Consider the following 14527-nt stretch of genomic DNA (forward strand, 5'->3'; position numbering starts at 1 on the left):
GGGTCACATTGACCCAGCTGTCTAATTGGGGCGCCTATCATTTGTAATGTACTTAAAAATTAAAATGATTAAAAATGATCACGTAGAGTTAAACAGAGCATCAGACAGGTTGAGGCAAATATCTAGCATGTGGTTTAGACGTCTATCATGCAAACGAGTTTGTTTTGTACTTTCAACACACATGCACATTGGCGAGATAACGGCAGTGCTTCTTTATTTCTTAGGTTTTGGGCAAAACAACAAAAGGTGCATCACATTGACCCAGCATCAGACAGGCTGAGGCAAATATGCTGCTACTCGGTGGCAGCACTTGGAATTCATCTAGCCTTTCTGATATGGTCAATTTCATAAGGATGCCGGTATGAAAAAGAACACTCTGGCCTTTACTTCACTCGGAACTGGGTGGTACCACCCAGTGCATGTGCCGAGGCTGGCCGTGTAGTTACGCAACTCTGCTTTGAATTGAAAGCTAAGGTCCTGGAAGTTACACGCTATGTTTATAAATTCAATTGACTATAGCAGCAACCTGGACTGGACAGCAACAGCCTTTTTTGTAGTCGGACAGCCAATGAGGACATCAAGCCCTGTAACAAAACATGCAAGAAGTTTCACATTCAAGAGATGCACCATCGATTGAGGCACATCCCGAATGATGACTGACACCAAAGTTGACTTTATTTACAAGACCACCAACAGGAAGCAAACACACCACTGTTGATTTTATTCACAAGAATGCCCACATGATGCATGACGATTCAAAACAAACCAAAAAATGGCTCTGACTAGATTCAAAGAACAGCTTTTACTCTTACAGAAAATGTACCAACATCCTGCAAGATTCTGAGTTCGGTGGCCATTTTAAAGCAGGGTTGCCAAAGATGACTTACTGATCGCAACAGAGACCGTTTGTACACTTGTCGTTTGCATCTATGGGTATCTGGCTACTTGGCTTTTGTCAACAATTTAGAACGCATGCAGCTTTTCTTTGTGTAGTTAAAAAATAAAAATAAAAAGCCTGACACTGCATATTTAAGTCAATTTTGTTTCAGCCTAACTTTACAATTGTCTTGTCATTGAGAATGTCTCAAATGATTCCAGTTTGTATGCACGATAGACTGCCAATGTTTAAAATGGACCACTTGAATTCAGTTCACAGTTTAATTGCAGTTCAGTGGTACACACACACAATTACAGTACAAACAGTTCATTTCATGATTAAAAAAACAACAGTAAAACAACAATATTGCAAAATGACGCGGCGCTGAGAGAGAAAGAAAGAGGCATCATGCAGATAGCCAGTGTGCACACCCAGTGAAAAAGTGGAGGGAGGGAGAGAGTGAAGGAAAGAAAGGACAAAAGAAAAAAACAAAGTCATACTCTCCTTAAATGCTGGCTGGGCGCTTTGCCCTCGCCGCATCCGCACCCGTCCGTCTCGTGTCGGCCGCTCATCACGGGCGAAGGTTGGCTCCCCCCCGGCCGGTATTCGACGTTTGGACTCATCCTCCGCCTCGTGCCACTGCAAAAAGAAAAACGGCACTCTGTTGCATGCGGTTCACTTCTGTGGACGTACTCATTACCTGTCTATTAAAGCGTGCTCCTATTTTAAGCTCCCTTTATTAATAGCTTATGTACACATGAATGGTTTTGTTTTCTTTTTATGTCTGTTCCTATATGAAGAATTCAATGCTTATAATTTCTTTCTTTGTTGTAAAGTGCTTTGAGCTGCATTTCTTGTATGAAAGGTGCTCTACAAATAAAGTTTTTTATTATTACCCTCTGGTCTCGCGGTCCTGTCCAGTCCCTCTCTGTGCAGGCACTCATCAGATCCAGTGCCCCAGCAATCCTGAAAGGCAGACATATTGTGGTGGTTTTTGCAAGGGGAAAAATTTCACTAGCAACCCCCCCCCCCAACCTTGACTAAGGTAAGTTTGAATCAGGTAACTAGCGGCACGCACGGGCTGGCGCATGTCTCATACAGCCCTCCCGCATTGGAGCGATCCGGGTTATGAAATGTTTAACCCCTTACAAAAAGGGAGGGAGGGAGGGAGGGAGGGAGAGAGAGGAGATGAGAAGAGGCTTTGGTGCGCACTTAAGCGCAACCGGCCAGTGCCCCCTGAGTAGAGCTGGCTTGGCCCCGAGTGGAAACAAAAGAGGAAAACGTGACCTCACGGAGAGTGTCACGGAGAATCTCCTTGTCCTCGACACCGTCGACGACACTGGGACCCAGTCTGGCAGACATTATACCCTGGTATTCCACAAAGGGCAAGGTATAGCCACGTTCCACCCTGAGTGCACCAGGCCATGCAGGTACTGCCGGGCGCGTTGGAGAAAGAGAGCGAGAGAGGGAGGGAGGGGGGCAGGGAGGGGGTGTCTACTTTGCCGATTCGTATCTAGAGGGTCACAGCAACCCAAATGCCCGTGCGTGCTACTAGTTACCCTATTCAAACCGACAGGGGTAGGGAAAGCACAAAAGAAAAAACAAAGTCATACTCCCCCCAAAACGCTGGCTGCATCTGCACCCATCAGTCTCGTGTGGGCCGCTCGTCACGGGCCAAGGTCCGGGTCTGCTCCGGCCGGTGTTGGACTCGTCTTCCGCCTCGCACAAGTGCAAAAAGACAAACGGCACTCAGTTGCATGCGGCTCACATCTGTCAACGTACTCATGACCTGCCCCCTCCCTGGTCTTGTGGGTGCACAGCCCAGTCCCTCTGGGTGCAGGCTGGCGCTCGTCCCATCCGCTGCCCCGGCAACCCTGAACGGCAGACAAATAAGGAAATCAAATTAAAACTAACAAGTGCGTTGCATATTGGATTGCCATGTCACCACCTCTGGCCAGCCTTGGCCAGTCGTGCATCAGGCTCCTCTTCAACACTTGGCGACTGCTTTCTTTGGGTGATTCCTTCCTTTGCACCCCGCTCACCAATCGCGGGTCTGGTGGCCTCCGTCCACCGGCTCTTCGTTTCATACATCGTCTCTCCCACCTTGCAAGACAAGCACAAAAGTCTCGCTGCGCCGTCGCTTGCGCTTGCCGTCGCTTGCGCGGTCGCTTGCGCGGTCGCTTGCGCTTGCCGTCGCTTGCGCGGTCGCTTGCGCGGTCGCTTGCGCGGTCGCTTGCGCGGTCGCTTGCGCTTGCCGTCGCTTGCGCTTGCCGTCGCTTGCGCTTGCCGTCGCTTGCGCAGTCGCTTGCGCAGTCGCTTGCGCTTGCCGTCGCTTGCGCGGTCGCTTGCGCTTGCCGTCGCTTGCGCGGTCGCTTGCGCTTGCCGTCGCTGCGCGGTCGCTTGCGCTTGCAGTCGCTTGCGCTTGCCGTCGCTGCGCGTTTGGCACTCAATGAGGGCTGCACAACATTTTGGAATACCAACGATATGGCAGTATTGGGCCAGACCACAGCATTGAGCAAAGTTGTGCAAAATTCTAGGATGGAGAGGAACTATTTGATCCCAATGACATCACTTAGACCAGTTAACTTTAACTTGCATCAATGACTTGTTATCTTCTTAACTCATTACAAATAGTTAGGAGGCCAGAAAACATGTTTCATTTGCCACATGAATAGAAAAAAAATCTTTGTTTTCCTAAAGTGCATGTCAACGACCTACACCACCATATGACGGTTTTCCAATCCAGGTGCAGCCCTACACATACGTCACCATTGGTGTCCAAATGGTAGCCTCGGGCCAACTTGATCAACACACCACACGAATGAACGTAACACTGCTTTGTAGCACAAAATATGAATGGCAACATTTTGTGATGGATTGAATGAATTTGTGTCAAAGAATTCTCAATTTGATTCAGTATGCAGCCCTCAAACAGACATTTGGACACCGCCGGTGTGAACTAAAAAGAAAAGAAAAAAATCCATTTCACATGCTGAAGCTGCGCAGGTCGACGCCTCCAGGGAAGCGGGTCTCCCTCAGAACTCTGCTACTTCAGAGCGATGCCACAGCGGTCCGTCCACCTCTGAGCAGATCGTGTCGCGTCCCAGTCGCCATCTGCACAAACGGAAACAAATGTTAGAAACTCAAAGAGCACCCCAAGTTGTAGGTCACTTGCTTACTTGATCACAGCCGTTAGGTACTCTTGGTGACGGTCACCGGTTCGAATCGGGCCATGCACCCCCCTTTTGCGTCCGGCCTGCAAAAGGTAGAACATGCAATGAGTTCATTGACATCATTAAGTCTTCACCGTGGACCGGCTCGCCCCAACACCGCCCCCTACACCTAGAGAACAAAGGACGCACAGTGGTACGTTAGGCTTCGATCAAGCACGACAGTGCTAGGTTAGAAAAAGACACAATGTGACTGTCTCGCTCCAACACCTAGGGGAGAACAAAGAACACAAGTACCACAGTGGTAGGTTAGGGTTAGAGGAAGTGCAACAGTGGTAGGTTAGAAAAAGAAAATGTCACAAGTCAAATTGCAAAATTGGACATTCGGGATCGGCTCGCTCCGACGCCACCCTACACCGAGGGGAAAGAACAAAGAACGCAGCAACTACGACAGTGGCAGGTTAGAAAAAGATACACAATGGTACAAGTCGTATGGCAAAATTGGACATTCAGCTCCACGTCAAAGTTCAGTTTTGTGTCCATCCACGGAACCACGTCCTCCCCCAAGTGGGCCGTCAACGGCAACCAAGCACAAGACAACGCTGGATCCAGACCAGCCACAACCACAGCGCACCTCGAAAGCAAGACCAACCATCAGAGCCCTAAACACTGTCCACACCTGCAACCGTTCCGTCGTGCACCCATAACCAAAGGCAACCACACTGCCCCCTCCTGGGCACATGATCCGCACACGTCGACACGATGCTTGATTCTTGACTTGATATGGCCATTGCTCCTTTGCATATGGCCATTGCTCCTTTGCATATGGCCATTGCTCCTTTGCTCCTTTGCTCCTTTGCATATGGCCATTGCTCCTTTGCTCCTTTGCATATGGCCATTGCTCCTTTGCTCCTTTGCATATGGCCATGGCTCCTTTGGATATGGCCATGGCTCCTTTGGATATGGCCATGGCTCCTTTGGATATGGCCATGGCTCCTTTGGATAGGCCATGGCTCCTTTGGATAGGCCATGGCTCCTTTGGATAGGCCATGGCTCCTTTGGATAGGCCATGGCTCCTTTGGATAGGCCATGGCTCCTTTGGATAGGCCATGGCTCCTTTGGATAGGCCATGGCTCCTTTGGATAGGCCATGGCTCCTTTGGATAGGCCATGGCTCCTTTGGATCGGCCATGGCTCCTTTGCATATGGCCATTGCTCCTTTGCATATGGCCATGGCTCCTTTGCATATGGCCATGGCTCCTTTGGATAGGCCATGGCTCCTTTGGATAGGCCATGGCTCCTTTGGATAGGCCATGGCTCCTTTGGATAGGCCATGGCTCCTTTGGATAGGCCATCGCTCCTTTGGATAGGCCATCGCTCCTTTGGATAGGCCATTGCTCCTTTGGATAGGCCATCGCTCCTTTGGATAGGCCATCGCTCCTTTGGATAGGCCATCGCTCCTTTGGATAGGCCATTGTGCCTTTTCATATGGAATTATCCCATTCGGCTCCTCTTGCAGCCTACAAAAACAGACAGCCATTAATTGTGTGCTGGGAAGCTAAAACTCGACAACCATTGTGTGTTGGGAATTGAAACTTGACAAAAACAGGTTTTCACCTGATTTAGGACTACTCTTCCTCAGCGTCCTCAACATCACTGAAAGGGCTCCTTCAAGAGCCTCCTGCTTGCTTTGTATAGAAGGATGCTGGCTGGGCGGCAGTTTTTAGTGCTACAAAAGACAAGCAAATGATTGCAACAAAAATAGACATTGAGTCGAGTGCCAATGGCATGATTTTTTACCAACAATTATACATACTAGGAGTTTTACATTTGAAAAAAAAATTATATTGTAGTAAGTTATGATAATTGATCAAAATTATAGTTCATATTTGAATTTGATACATTCTAAGTAGAGTTTTACATTTGGAAAAAATATATAATCATCACATTGTAGTAAATTATGATAATTATTCAGGATTATAATTCATATTTTAATTTCATCCTTCATCAACTCCCCTCACATTGGACAGATGATCCAGGTTGGCGGCGTCCAAGACGGGAGAAAATAACCAGGGCAAATGTTTGTTGCGTAACGGAAGGAGAGCGGGCGGGCGCCATCTTTGAATGGATTTGGTCCGATTTGGACATGACGTAACATACGTTGCATTCACCAGTTTGCATGACACGGAAATGGCACACGTATCATATAAAATAATAAAAAAATGGTTAAGTTGACTAGTCAAACTAACATTTCCTATAGTCAGACAAACACGCACTTACCGGCGGCGTCATTTACGAACCGTCTACAGACAGACGAATGAAAAAAATGCTGGCCAGCATGAAAAAAAACAACCGCGAAAGACATTTAAAATACCACCAAAACGCGCAACGACGCGACGCGACGCGACGCAAAGTGGATTGTGGCGTGCCGTGTCGTGCCGTGCCGTGCCGAAACCTCAAGCACTCCCAAGACAGCGAAAATCCTGCAAGAAATAATAAATAGCATCGTAAGAAACTGCAAACATTTGCTCACGGGCTAAATGGCCTGCGGCCTACAATTTATCTCCAGGCCCACCGTCGCGTCGCGGTGGACGTGACGTTGCCGAGTCGCGAGAGTACGACAATCCTGCGACAAACAAAATAAATTGAAAAAAAAGGCTTGTGAGAAAAAGCAACAAAGCGTGCCGTCGTGAGAAACGGCAGGAGACGACAAACATTTGCTAGCATGCTCGCTTACCTGAGAAACCGTCCGCCGCCGCCGCCGGCCCGCGCCCGGTGGCACCTGCATATGATAACTCCCCTTGAGCGAGCACACCTGTCTTCAATTGACCTAAAGCCCTGACGTCACATCCGACGATTCAAATCTTCTTCTCCTGATCGTCCAACGGCGCTCGGCACACTGACGCCGCCAGGTGCTCGCCTGTCATGGTGACTACTGTGGAAAGGGTTGCTTCGGACTATCCGTTGAAACTTTCAACACCGAACATGTCATTTTCAATTCATTTGTAAAGAAACACCACACACATTCTTGAGTCATACCAAATAAATGATTTTCAAACGGGTCCAAACAAGTCTTTCCGTCATGGCTACAAAGATCTATAGACAAAAAAGCCCGACTCTCAGTTTCCACTTTAATTAATCCCAAAGGTGTTCCATCGGGTTGAGGTCAGACCTCTGCGCACTGAGTGCAGGCAGGCAGGCAGGCAGGCAGGCAGGCAGGCGGGCAGGCGGGCGGGCAGGCAGGCGGGCAGGCTGGGCGGGCGGGCTGGGCGGGCGGGCAGTCCGGCAGGCAGGCAGGCAGGCAGGCAGGCAGGCAGGCAGGCAGGCAGGCAGGCAGGCAGGCAGGCAGGCAGGCAGGCAGGCAGGCAGGCAGGCCAGTCAAGTTCATCCACACTAAATTCTCTCAGCCATGCCAAATCTTCTGGTATGCATTTGCAGCATTTGCTTTCACTGGAACTAAGTGGGCAATATTTTAGATATTATAGATAATATTTAATCCCATGCTCACGACTTGATGGGATGGACGCTTCCTGTTTCAGGAAGCATCACGCTTTGGGGCTGTTTTTCTTCGGCCGGAACTCGGGCCTTTGACAAGGTGAAGGGAATAAAGAAGAGGTCCAAACCGCAAAGGTCCATCCACTTTTTGGTTTCTTTTCTCTACATTGTTGGCAAATTGTAAATGGCCTTTCAAAATTGTGTAATCTCGGTGCCATGAGATCTGGCATATATTCTAAGAACTCTTGCAGGGTGGATTTGTCATCGAATTTTGCACACTGTCTGTCTGTCTGTCTGTCTTCTCCGTGACCCCAAATGTTGTCTTTCACATCTTTTTGTGTTGTTCACGCTCCCTGACCCCTCAGCAATGATTTAACTGGATCTCCTTGCTTGCAAAATCATTCATGTTGCAAGAAATAGGGGCAGTCAAATAACACTTGGACATCCATCCATCCGTCCATCCATCCGTCCGTCCGTCCGTCCGTCCGTCCGTCCGTCCGTCCATCCATCCATCCATCCATCCATCCATCCATCCATCCATCCATCCATCCATCCATCCATCCATCCATCCATCCATCCACCGCATCGAAAATATGACATGCTCTCTCGCCGTCCAAATAATGACTCGGCTCAGTCAGGCTGAGTTGTGGAGTGGAAAATCCCATAGCAGCAGCAGCAGAAGCAGCAGCAGAAGCAGCAGCAGCAGCAGCAGCAGCAGCAGCAGCAGCAGCAGCAGCAGCAGCAGCAGCAGCAGCAGCAGCAGCAGCAGCAGCAGCAGCAGCAGCAGCAGCAGCAGCAGCAGCAGCAGCAGCAGCAGCAGCAGCAGCAGCAGCAGCAGCAGCAGCAGCAGCAGCAGCAGCAGCAGCAGCAGCAGCAGCAGCTGTTGAGTGTTTGGTGTGACCAACTATTTTATGATAATGACGGTAAATGCTTACAGACCATAAACTTGGCCTAGGAAGGGATTTCTCATAGTCTGCAAACTACATGAAGAAAGTGTTTCTACACACTGCAGTGTTTTGTAACCTCCCCAAAAACAAAACCACTGCACGTTGCTCTACCTACGATCGACACACCTGAGGCTCTGTTTTTGTACAAATCCTGCACGGCGTGCCATGTAACAGACAGATGTAACAGTCGGACCTGGTGTTGGTCATTTTCTTGTGGAGAGGGAGGCCTTCGCCGCTGCGGGCGTGAGCAAACCCAACTTGAATCAAGGCCAGTCAGAGCAACTTCTCATTGCCTTTGTCGTACTAACCTATATGTCATGAGTATCTGCTACACGAGATGCTAGTAGTGTGTTTGTTCTACAACTACAAATATCCACAACTTGTGCTTGACCAGTGCCACAATGGGTTGCCGGTCAGTGGGATAAATAGCAAGCCAATATACATAAGCCTGCTTGGCCTCCTTGAGTTATTGCACCATTTGTTCGCCTGCCTCCTGTTTTTGGTAGCAGGATTCCTAAGAAAGGCATTGATACTCAATACATGCTTTTCTGAGACTCCAGAATAAAATCAACTTGAAGGAAATATTTGGTTGTCCAATACATTTTCCATTCTAAAAGCACTTGAAAATAAATCTTCAGTGTATGAACCTCTCTCTCTCTTTCTGTTTTTGTTTGATTTGGCCCAAGGATGTGCTGCGAAAGCCAGCCTTGCCAGTAAAACCACCGTTGACCACTTTGAAAGCAAAGTAGCCACATCTGGCAACCATTTCACACATCTGCTTTGTGTATTAGCTCACTGCGTGGCTTTCGAGCACAAAAAAAAAAAAAAAAAAAAAAGGCCTGACGGGATTCCTCAGCAAGACACTCCAGGGAAAAAAATGCTTGGAGGAGTTGTGATTATCTACCTGTCATAGGAGCTCTTTGATTTATTACCCGCGCATCATTTGGGAAGTAGCGTCATACATTGGCGTCATACGCAGAAAAGTAGGGAGGTCGCTAGATTGGGGTCAAAGGTTTTGTCCTTGGAATCGAAAAAAGAAATACAAATCTTGAAAGTCAAAATAAACGTGTGGGGCTTGAAAAAGAACTAAATGGATTCAAAATACTTGTACGAAAAGTTTTTGTCAAATTTCGGAAGATGCTGTGATTTGTTTGATGAGTTGGGTTGAGGAAAGGAAAGGGCGTCTATTCCAGCCATTGAGCTGATTTGTTATGCTATACCGCCCTCTTGTGTCTAACCTCTGTTCTGCATGTTTTTTCGGTTTGTTTGTTTTGGTTTTTGTTCCCGACCGACCGACCGACCCCAGTGACTATACGAAACGTTATATGTCACATCGAGTAAATATACAGTCTCGGAAGGAGAGCTCCACCCATGATTACTTTCACAAATATAACTGAACAGTTGTACTCATTTCAATGAAAGAAGAAAACAAAACATACAATGCCACAAATGAAATGTAATCTGATGTCTTTTTGAAGCAAAATCTTACAATTGACAATCTTTTCAGAAGCTGCATTTAAGAAAGTTGTGAACTATGATGTATTTCGACTAGAAATGCTTTGATTTCATGGATTTTAAGTGCAACTTTGAACATACGACTCTTGTGAAATGTTCTCTCTCTCCACTTAATCCAATGCATTTCAAGACGTACGTACGTATCGACCCGTTGCGAGACTAACGGCAGGGGGCCGTTTCGTTTTGCACCCACAGAGGCAAAAAAAAGCAACAAAAGAATGTCAACGCGTTTCAATGACTGTGCAAAGTGTCAATCAAGGACCGAGCAAAGGAAAAGACAAAGTGGAAAAGTCGTTGGTTGTCAGCGTGTTTTTACGGCTCATGTGGATCGAGGAGGCAGGCAGGCAGGTAGGCAGGCAGGCAGGCAGGCAGGCAGGCAGGCAGCCTCTTCTTTGTTCACATCCATCACACACAAGTGTCTCCATCTCCTTGTTTGTTGTCAAATTGAAGGCTCTCTAAAGTTTTTCTTGTCGATCTGACGCCAAAGCAACAGTGCAAGATTACAACTCCAAATGCAAATTTGGCTGACAAAGTTGAACTGCTTTTTTGGCCATTATCTGTGTTTTAAGACCAAGGCGTTAAAAAAAAAAGAAAAAATCACCCCTGAAACATTAGCATAAGACTGACATGACCCAGCAAGATCTTTTGGGATGCTAACGGCTCCTTATGAACCTTGTCAGAAAGTCAGATCAAACTGGCGGCAATTGAAATTTCAGATTGAACAGGAATTTGGGAGGATCAATGTGGATTAACATTTGAGTTGCCTATGCGGTCTTCTTGCAAACATGGATGAAGTAGCACGGCGCCTGACTTTGACCCGGGACGTATGCCATGAAATCTCCGTAGACGTTGTGCTCCAGTTTGCCATTGAAAGCTTCTTGCAGCAGAGCTTTGAAGTTCTCCAGGCGGTGAGGGTAGTAGGAGAGACGGAATTTGCTGCACACATTGGAACATTGCTTCATCAAGGGAGCCACACTGGCACGGCCGAGCATGCAGTGCAAACATTACTTTCACTTTGAATTCATTGTTATTTGGCAGGTAAGGGCATCAATGACAAGCAAATCAATTCAACCTGAAAATGTCATAGTACTGCGGGTACCGTCGGAAGTGATGGGATGTGATGTCCTTGTGTACCTTATGTTGTGAGTTCCTTGTGTCAGTACTTTGCACCTACCTGACCTCGGGCAGCTCCTGAGGGTTGGCCTGTGGAACCTGGATGGTGTAGTCCAGAGTGATCATGTGGGGCTTATTATTCACCCACAGCACAGAAGTTGAAATGTCCTGAGTGAGATCGCTCTGCAAGACAAAGCAAACAAACAAATAAACAAATAAACAAAAAACAAACAAACAAACAAACAAACAAACAAACAAACAAACAATTGCTCAGTACAACTAGACTTGCAAAGGCACTTCTAGTGCATCATTGGCCAGCCAAACAATAAAGCGTCCGTCAGTGATGCATTGACAGATGTTCAAAATGCTCACCTCTGGAAGAAAAGCCTCTCAAAATATCCACCACCTTGATTCACATCCGGATATTCTTTTTGTGGCTTCTTCTGTGATAACAGCGCAGTACGTACTGTATGTGGAAGCTGGAAAACCAAGCTAGATAGAGTGCCACTTTTTCCAGCTCAGTGACGGTTGAACGATTGCCGAGCTGCCTTGCCGAGCTGCCTTGCCGAGCTGCCTTGCCGAGCTGCCTTGCCGAGCTGCCTTGCCGAGCTGCCTTGCCGAGCTGCCTTGCCGAGCTGCCTTGCCGAGCTGCCTTGCCGAGCTGCCTTGCCGAGCTGCCTTGCCGAGCTGCCTTGCGGAACTGCCTTGCCGAGCTGCCTTGCCGAGCTGCCTTGCCGAGCTGCCTTGCCGAGCTGCCTTGCCGAGCTGCCTTGCCGAGCTGCCTTGCCGAGCTGCCTTGCCGAGCGGCCGTGAGTCACCCACCAAGTGCTAATGTTTGGTAAAGTTGAGTCACGTCGGGCGTGCCATTCCATGTGCAATGTGCCTGGGTTCCATTGTAATTTGTGAGTGTGCAGCGTTCCCCTTCATACCTTGTAGTAAACATTTTTGCCTTGCGGTGCTCGCCCAGTCTCCAGGATGTAGTCGTAGTTGCGGTGGTCAATGATGAGGATTCCGCCTGGTTTGACCATGCTTGCGATGTTGTGAAGAGCCAACCTTTGGTCACTCTGGTCCCCTAAGAGCAACGCAACAGAATGCATTTCAGCATTCGGGGTGCACGACGCTCAAACTTATATTGTACCTTTAAAATCTGGTAAGTGGGCGAAGGAGTTGCCAAGGCATATAACCGCGTCGAAACCATTTCTTCCTGGGTTCTGGACGTCTTGCGGGAGCGTCAACCAGTTGGCTTCTTCGATCACTGCCAAGCCCCCAAAAATACATTAGGGCAAAACAATCACGTGCATACTCCATAAACACATGTATGCACAAAGACATACGTATATACGACACACAATGTCGAAAAATCTCACCCCATTGGTCAAACGCTGCTTCTTTTCTTCTCTCCCATCTCGCCTTCAGCGCATACTTGAGCATTTTGTCGCTGGCATCCACACTCACCATATTGAAGCCCTCCTCCACCAACATAATGGAGTCCACTCTAGAAAATAAAGACATGCACATGTTATAATGCATGCACTTAAACAAGTTGTTTGAGTTGCCAAGTGGTTTTGACAACTGAAATGTTTCATCATCTCATCCTGCGTTGCGTGGGTACACCAAGTGGCAATGTTATGAGAACATCATCCTTGAACTGCTTTGGCAGGGTTATACTTGTCTGCCCGCCTGCCTGCCTGCCTGCCTGGATTCACAGTCATTGCCAGGCGGAAGTGCATTCTATTCTAGTTCCTAATGATTCCAAACTAGCTCCATCTAATAAGCCAAGGCTCAAAAGGCATTCAAAAACTGCTCATGATCACAGACATATATTGTGAAATGTTTTTTCGATGAACCCGTTTGAGGTTGTTGGAATATTGTGAGGCAAACATGTCCTCAAAAGGCTCCATTGGTTGCTTTGAAGAAAACAGGCCAGATTGGGTAACACGCAGTGGACCACGACCTGAAAATGCAATCATTAACAGCAACTAAGGGAGCAACTGGGGGAATGTACTGTCAAAACAAGACAAACAAATTACTATATCATCGATTTCATGTTACCAGCGCTTCACTAGAAACAATATTGATCCGAGCCCTTAACATACTTTTTGCAGCAATCCTAGCTGACTTTGGGTAAGAAGCGTTGTGCGCCCCGGCCGGCCCCGGACCCGGCCCCAGCTATTTACAAACTATTTGGACTATCTCTGTGGATGAGTCTTTGACTTATATACGACAGAAAACATTTTGGGCTGCTAAAACTAGTGATTGCTTGCATTCCACTCTGATCAGGTTTACGCGGTCCCACGTAGCCATGCAACAGATGGGGAGTTCAATGCATATACGTACCCGTCAGTTAGCAAGTTTAACGATGAACTTGTCTTATGCAAAAGATGTCTGCTTCTGAAGTGTCCAGTAGAAAGACATACAGAAACGCCTATGACAGTGTCATAGGCTGATGTTGAGAAAAGCAAATGTCAAGGAGAAAATGGCCATTTAACGAAATGAAACAATACAGGATGTTTCATTCAAAATCCCACAGCACATTGCATTTTGAAAGCTAGTGAGTGGAAAAAGAGCCTCAAGTCGAGGAGTTGGTTGCAAATGATATGGCTCACACCGTGGCCTGCCTTGTCCACAGCTGAGAGACAGCTGGGAATCAGTCAAGGTGCAGCTTTCACCGGCTTGCTTTCACCCACTCGAATCGTTTGACAATTGAGATGTCAAGTTGCATGCCACGTCGCTTGAACTTGCCAACGTGACAGCAGCAAGCGGCGGCGGCGGCGGCTGCTGCCGGTGGCGCAACACTGCACTGCACAAATTTGCCATCCTCTGCACTTTCACATCCTCCACATGCGAGAGAAAAGGAAAGCAGCAAAGTGTTTCCTCTGCGCACACGGCTGATTTCATGGCATTTGGAAGATTGCGCGTAGCAACTTTTTCGGATGAGCGTGCCACCTTGGTTCTTACCCCGTTCCGCAGGCAACATCCAGCACTCTCCGGACCCCGTGTTTTCTGAGCAGCGCCACCACCCAGCTTTTGTACTCCTGCGTCCTGCTTTGCGTGTTGCCGATGTAGTGCTGCCAGACTTTCGCTGCTTTGCCATCTGCGTACTGATCGGGAAGCCCTTCCGCGGCCACGCCGAGCGAGCGGGTCCGAAACACACCGTCGACCGACATGCTTGCCGCCCTCGTTGCTTTGTGTCAGTGTTTTCTCAGTTGAAGCTCAAAGCGGCCGGCCCCCGGGCTAGCTGTCAACGTGGATTCCGGACACATGCTAACCTCGGTTGCGGTTGTTATTATTTATATGCGCAACGTAGGGGCGAACAAACTTTAAGCCAATGAAACGCTCCCGTGGGTGGACGCCTACTTTGTGATTGGTCAAAGAGAGGTGCGTCACGTCCGACACTTGGGTGTATTTAAC

The 14527-nt window shown here is 48.1% G+C and overlaps 1 protein-coding gene and 1 long non-coding RNA gene across 2 annotated transcripts; both read right to left on the bottom strand.

Moving 5' to 3' along the window:
• Positions 1-197: 197 nt before the first annotated feature.
• LOC148384768 (uncharacterized) lies at positions 198-4046 on the bottom strand. The gene is made up of 3 exons (XR_015863487.1): positions 2826-4046; positions 1774-2751; positions 198-1516 (listed from the first exon to the last, which is right to left on the bottom strand). It is a non-coding gene; the product is annotated as an uncharacterized LOC148384768 (long non-coding RNA).
• A 5878-nt stretch (positions 4047-9924) lies between these two features.
• gnmt (glycine N-methyltransferase) lies at positions 9925-14392 on the bottom strand. The gene is made up of 6 exons (XM_088400958.1): positions 14075-14392; positions 12484-12611; positions 12255-12371; positions 12046-12188; positions 11178-11299; positions 9925-10939 (listed from the first exon to the last, which is right to left on the bottom strand). Exons 1-6 carry the CDS (start codon positions 14281-14283, stop codon positions 10768-10770), a joined length of 891 nt encoding a protein of 296 aa, XP_088257084.1. The 5' UTR covers positions 14284-14392; the 3' UTR covers positions 9925-10767.
• Between the last annotated feature and the right edge of the window lie 135 nt (positions 14393-14527).

The sequence above is a fragment of the Syngnathus floridae genome, chromosome 16 (genome assembly GCF_059516105.1).
Source record: "Syngnathus floridae isolate MCC-2025c chromosome 16, RoL_Sflo_1.0, whole genome shotgun sequence".
NCBI classification, from domain to species: domain Eukaryota; kingdom Metazoa; phylum Chordata; class Actinopteri; order Syngnathiformes; family Syngnathidae; genus Syngnathus; species Syngnathus floridae.

Bases quoted from the DNA above. Each gene is read 5' to 3' on its own strand.
- gnmt (XM_088400958.1), bottom strand. From the start codon at position 14,283: ATGTCGGTCGACGGTGTGTTTCGGACCCGCTCGCTCGGCGTGGCCGCG. The intron at 12,612-14,074 runs GTAAGAACCAAG...TTTATTTTCTAG, and splicing joins GATGTTGCCTGCGGAACGGG to AGTGGACTCCATTATGTTGG. The intron at 12,189-12,254 runs GTACAATATAAG...CGTTGCTCTTAG, and splicing joins CCACTTACCAGATTTTAAAG to GGGACCAGAGTGACCAAAGG.